Source organism: Liolophura sinensis, chromosome 13, assembly GCF_032854445.1.
Source record: "Liolophura sinensis isolate JHLJ2023 chromosome 13, CUHK_Ljap_v2, whole genome shotgun sequence".
In the NCBI taxonomy this organism is placed as follows: domain Eukaryota; kingdom Metazoa; phylum Mollusca; class Polyplacophora; order Chitonida; family Chitonidae; genus Liolophura; species Liolophura sinensis.
The window spans coordinates 9,296,197-9,302,637 of NC_088307.1; the positions used below are offsets into that span (position 1 = coordinate 9,296,197).

The 6,441-nt window shown below is 35.8% G+C and overlaps 1 protein-coding gene across 3 annotated transcripts in view; it reads left to right on the top strand.

The window, feature by feature from the left end:
- The window catches only part of LOC135480335 (serine/arginine repetitive matrix protein 2-like), a 42,013-nt gene extending 35,924 nt beyond the window's left edge, over nucleotides 1–6,089 (top strand). For all 3 annotated transcript variants that reach the window (XM_064760158.1, XM_064760159.1, XM_064760160.1), the window contains 2 exons: nucleotides 161–290; nucleotides 1,664–6,089. In XM_064760158.1, coding sequence (XP_064616228.1) covers nucleotides 161–290; nucleotides 1,664–1,819 — 286 coding nt within the window. In that variant the 3' untranslated portion in view covers nucleotides 1,820–6,089. The remainder of the gene's footprint in view (nucleotides 1–160; nucleotides 291–1,663) is intronic.
- The last annotated feature ends 352 nt before the right edge of the window (nucleotides 6,090–6,441 follow it).

The window sequence follows — 6,441 nt, forward strand, 5'->3', positions numbered from 1 at the left end:
AAATATTGACTTTCAGAACTGGCATGACAAGGCTTATGTTAACTTTAGGCAGTTTATTTTATTTCTTAAATTCTGCTTCAGTAGTCCACATTTTTCCTGAAATAAAACTATGTAACTTACAAATTTTGGTCCCGCTGACTATAGTTTTTATATGCCCCAGGTCTAGAAGTGTGTCAAGGTCACGGAGCTTGTCAAGGTCAAAAGGCCATCAATCTCGTCGGTACCGAAGGTCAAGGTCAGGCTCTGTTGTCCGGCCAGAAGATACTGACAGTGACTCGACACTTTCAGGGGTACGATTTTGTTAAACATTTCTACAATTAAGTAGTTCCATATCTCATTCCATTTATCTCGTAACTGATATAATCATTGAACATCATCTCATTTTCATTACCTCGTTATGACAGTGGCATTAATTAGCATACATACACTAATTAAAGCATCATACTTATAGTGGGTTCCCCCTGGGTTTCCTCCCTCCATAATGCTGGCTGCCAACGTATATTAAGACCATAAAACACCAAATCAAATAAATAAATATAATGGGGCTCATTCATGCCATCGATCCTCTCTACAAAGGGAAACAAAACCTTACAACTTATAATACAGCAGTGTCCTTTACTTACATGTACTTGAACAACACAACCATTCAGCACCAACACAACTGATCATGAATAATAATAGCTGGAATCGTTATCCAAGTACGTGCAGGTAGAGGGCGCTGCTGTTTTATGAGTTGTAAGGTTTGTCTCCCTTTGAGGAGGGCAGGGCAACCCTATTGAACATAAGTTGCTAATAAAACTTTAAAAAATCGGAAAAGCGTCATATTCTTCTTCCTTCCATTTTAATGAAACAAATCATATATTTCACATTTAGAAAATGTCATGTATTTCATCATCATTTGAATTTAAACATGTATATTTAAAACATAGCTACATGCAGTTTGCCAGATCTTGAATTATGAGCACGTATTATTTCCAAGAATGTTGTCATTTGGATTTGAAAAATAATAACATCATTCATACTGTTTGTTTTTTATGAGTTTCTTGGTTTATGCTTCTTTTCTCACACTAAATTGTGTAAATATAGGTTTCCTGTGGTGTCAGGGCAAGTGTTATTTTTTACCTAGTGGGTGTCACATTGTGACTGGGTGGGGTGTTGCATTATGACTGGGTGGGGTGTCACATTGTGGCAGGGTGAGGTGTCACATTGTGGCAGGGTGGGGTGTCACATTGTGGCAGGGTGGGGTATAAAATTGTGACGGGTGGGGTGTCACATTGTGACGATGGGGTGAGACAGGATAGGGTGTCAGATTGTTACTGGGTGGGGTGTCACATTGTGACGATGGGGTGAGACAGGATAGGGTGTTACATTGTTACTGGGTGGGGTGTCACATTACGACAGGATTGTGTTAGACCGACTGGGATGTCACACTATGACTGGGTGGGATGTATTATGACTGGCTGGTGTGTCACATTGTGACTGGGTGGGGTGTCAAATCTTTATTACCAGATAGAAAATCATTACATTGGCAGAACTGTTTGAATAAGAGCGCTGTGTATAATGTCAAAAATCTTTGAAAGCATGTATTTCTTTTATAGACCTTTTTTTTTTTGGTACTAAACATTTCTTGTATTAAATACATCCGTGTTCTCTTTGCAAAAAGGGTTCTGGGCCCCGTCTGGATGACTCTCTACACTTGGCCTCCAGGACTGCGCGTGATATAGATAACCTGACCCGCAAGATGATGTCAGCCGTGGAAGGGGAGATAATCAGACATTCACGCTCTCGTGAGAGACGCTACAGAAAACCAGTGTGGTGATGTTGAATGAGTGTTCGGCAGAGGTCCTTTAAGATTTTCCAGTCATATCCTGTGATACAGTTTTATCAGTTGGCTTGATTTAAGTCATCTCAGTCCATTGAGCTTATTAAGGCAAAACATTTTATTCGATTTACAGGCTAAATCATTATTAAAACACTGTTTTTTAGATTTTACTGGTGGACAGATATGTCCTTCAGCAGTCAAGCCTGCTACTTGTGGGGAACATTTATTGTGCAAGCATTTTAATAACAACTAAAAAATTTTTTTTATTTTTTATTTTTTTGAGAGAAACAACAATTTACAGCAAATTTAATATTACAACATTTATAAGGGAAGGGTGTTTTGAAAATGTAATCATGATTGTCAACCAAAAGTACTGAAATCTGGAAATATTTACTGCATAGGTTACCTGAACTGTGTAAGGTTTGGTAGTGAATTTATGATTGCAGCCGTGTTTCAGGGAATAAGCATAAAGGTGCTTTAGAAGGAAATAATCCCTTCTACTGAATGTTAGTCAGCGTTGGCAAATTATGCATATATATTGGTGTGTTTTGTGAAAATGTATCATTTATACCCTAAATGACCTAAGATTTTCTCCTAGACTAAGTTTGCTCATTTTTCCAGATTCCGGGATTTCTCTTGGTTTTAGAAAGGTGCTTCGAGAGGTGTCTGGAAAGTAGGATGATATCCTGCTGGGAAAATGTAAATTTTACCACCAGAAGTAATATCTCATGACATTTATTTGCCTCCAAAAATGCTCTTTTGTGGTTGAATTTTTAGGTCATTTAGGGTATGTATGTTACACTGTAATAAGATGTGATGCAGGGCAAAGAACACAGAAGCATGAATTACATGTTAGATGAAAGACCATTAAATGTTGTCCTGGAAAATAGTTTGATTTCTTTTTTTAGAATATTTTTTTGAGTAAAATGCATTTAAAAGTTTGGATTCTACTGTGGACTTTCCTGACCATATTGGGACCAGTGATATCACTTAAGCTTTTTTGCCACTTTACGCACGTAGATTGCTAGATCTTATTGTGCAAAATGCATCCTTATTTGGAGCTATGAATGCATTCAAGAAATGAACCTTGAAACGAACTATTTCAAGCCAAAAATATTGCTACATTGATACCCTCTGCCTCCCAATGGAACAGCATAAAATCCTTTGTTTTGATTGCAATTTAGTCAGTAAAAAAATTTTTAAAAAGTAAATAAAACTGTTCTCCAGGACCGTGTTTAATGGTCTTTCATCAGCTGAATTTTTTATTTTAGTGTTTTCTTCACCTTTAAATCTTGTGGTACTGCACAGCAACGTCATGGTAGTACATGTACCTCACCCCAGGTAATCATACGGTGGCTTACGTGTAAGCTGTTGCACACTTGTGTGTGGTTCACAGTGGCACGGTACTGATCCACAGCCACAAGAAGGCTACTATGCGATTACTGCACAGTACCGTACAGTGCCACAATGTTCATGACTACATTGTACCGTGCCATCATTGATTGAGCAGAACCGCATAGTTCAGAACTGCACAGTTCAGTACAAAGCTTTGCTGTGCAAAATGCAAGGTGTCATGATTTCCCGCTGACTGTGCCCGGTTTCCTGCTTCATGTACTAGTGTCATGCAGGGGAAATATTCTTGAATACCATGTATTAAGACCATATGAAACAAGTAAATTATTACCAATTTGTTTTCACAGCAAAAGTGTTGATAAAGTGCATGAATTTTAATTATGTACAGTGGATATGTTTGTTAAAAGTTAGCTCTCAATAAGTACCGTATTTTTAATAGTTATTTTAAGTTCAGTGATTAAGTGTACATGTACCTTTTGTTTTAATTAATTAAGTTTGATAAATAGGCTGGGCTGGTTTTATTTTCAATTTCTTTTTTTGTGGCGACTGTTATAGTTTTTCCTATTCATACAACCTAATTTTGTGAATAATTAGAGTACACCATTTTAGGTAACTTTTATACTTTTATTGCATCTGTTTTTCATTGTTTTTTTTCTATCTTAAAGCTGTAATGTTTTTTCAGACTTGATATTAAATGATATTAGGTCTGAGGTAAATGTATGTTTCATGTAGAAATTAAAAAGTTAAATTAAAAAGAGACAAAATCAGTCATGAACATGTGGGAAAACTAGGTCTAAGCAGATTCAATTTCAGTGATGTTTAAATTGATTAAAATATAGTTTTCAGTATTTACCATTTGAAGAGTTTATTTTCTATGCTAATATAAGTCAAACCATGTCACATAATATGCTCTTAACTTTATTACACTTTATTTTCTACCCATATGTATTTTTGAATTATTTTTTTTGTAAACCATACAGCATTATTTATGGAAGGGTTATTTATGTGTGTGTGATACTTAAAGCCGTCATGAAATGTAAGTGTTAATATGGCAATTCATTTTTGAGACTGGTTTGACTATCTTGTATTTAAAATGAGAGTTTGTGCATTCTTACTGTCAACTTTCAACTCTGACCATTTTATTTTCCTGGTCTAAGCCTAGCAAGTCCACTTAAGCAGTTGGGCTGACTGCCGCCGAGAACTAGCAAAGCCTTACTTGTAAAGCCATTTTGACTTCTAAACACATGGACGGAAAAGTTTATTTGTAATCTCATGGTAATGTCTATGCTAGAACATACCATAAACTAAACAGAGCTACAAAAAACATTACATTCTTAAATGCTTTAAATATAAAGGGACCAAAGTATATTGGATCAGTATTTGTAATATTTTTCTTTGATATTTACCATTTAAATATTGAATGCGCCAGATCATCTCAAACTTTTTGAGCTAGAATTTTCCTGACTTGTATGTACGAAATCAAGAGAACATCAAATGTGAAATGTTTCCAGCAAGAATTGGAAAAAGTAAGTTAAACGCTGATTACAGATCTGAAGTACTCCTAATCATTTTACCATATTGTACCATTTATTGCTTTGACTGAGAAAATCAGTGGTGTTTTATTATTATTATTTTTTTCGTTAGAAACATGCGAATATGAATAATGGATGTAAGCTGCACATAATGACATGTACCTCTAGTTTGAACAGTATTTATTGTGCCAGAAAATACATATTGAGAGTACCTATCCAGTTTATTTGGGCTAGCTTTTAATTGACTTTACAACAGCTGTGATATTTTACTGTCTCATTGTTTCTGGGTTTTTTGGGGGGTTTTTTGTGCTCTTCTTAGCTTTTAATTTACTCAGTATTCATGGCAAATTTTCCCCGTCAGTATTAGCTTCAGTAGTATAGCATCTGAACAGGTATAAAAAAAGCAAAGCTATGCCACATTTATTATAGCATGTATTATAGCCAGATGTAAATGTAGAAACAGCATTTTTGCTTATATTTATTTTATTGGAGAGCTAGTCTAGGCCATGTTTAGAAGACACTTGTTTTTCGATCCCTAGAACACCCGAGGTGCTGGTTCAGTGCAAGCCTTGAGTAATTTGTAAAATTTCAAGCTCTGGGTCACCACTTGAGGATTTTGATGAAAGTAAGCTGTTGAAGGTCGACGCTCATGTAGTTATGTAGCGCATCTATAAACGTTCATGGAAGAACCACAGATATTCCCACCAGTATGGTGCGAATATCCCTGCACCACATTTTGGTAAAGTTGTCACTGTGTAATTTGCAGTTTGTATTATGTGGTTTTCTCCACAATTAAACTTACCGCCTTAGTGTAAGTGAAGATTGGTGATGATTAGTGTATAGTTTAAATGCTGTCAAGGTCAAGTCAAGGTCAGATCTTAACTTTACACTTCATGCATATGCCTAACAAGACACGAGTTTCAACACTATTATCTTCCAACTCATACATTTATGAATTTGATTTGTCAGCTAGCTGAGGCTACCTCAACTGAAGCAAATGAAAGCATGTGCTACTTACATCTTTAAAGATAATTGTTCTGCTAAACTTCATGTATGTGTTACTCGAATGTTATAGGATTTACATGTATAGGGGCAAATTGTAGATCAAGATTTGAAGTTTGTTACCTTCATCCAGCTACATCTTGGCTGCTTTTGGTCATGAGTGGGCTGTTTTTTATTTACCATATATTGACTTACATGTATATAAGCATTGTTGCTATATTTCTTCGACCTGTTGAGCTCTCAAAAAGTTGTAATATTTTCCTATTGATGTCTTTTTATGGTATGCAAAAGCTACCATACTGCTAAAAATTCTTCACTTTTCAACTCTGGCGATCTTTTGTACAGAAAATTTCTTTGTTAATCCTATAATAAATCAAATACCCTGATTTTTGAGTTTGCATGACCTTTCATTGATTTATTTATTTGATTGAAAGAATATTTCACTCATAGGATGGCAGCCAGTCTCTTGGTGGGAGGTTAAACACACAGCCATCTGCAGGTTGTTGCCAGGGGAAGCCAACATGAGCTGGACTCACAGCAACAGCATTGCGTTACCTTTGTGATTTTGTTCCTCCCTTTCCGAATGCATCTTATTTTATGCCCAGAAGTCAATGAAGCAATACTACGAAAGAAAATCCGAAATAAATGAGGACACATCAATGCTATAGGTTTTGCCAGATTTTAAGATGGGGGAAATAGTTACTTCATGTTTTCAAGACTAGCTTCGTTTGG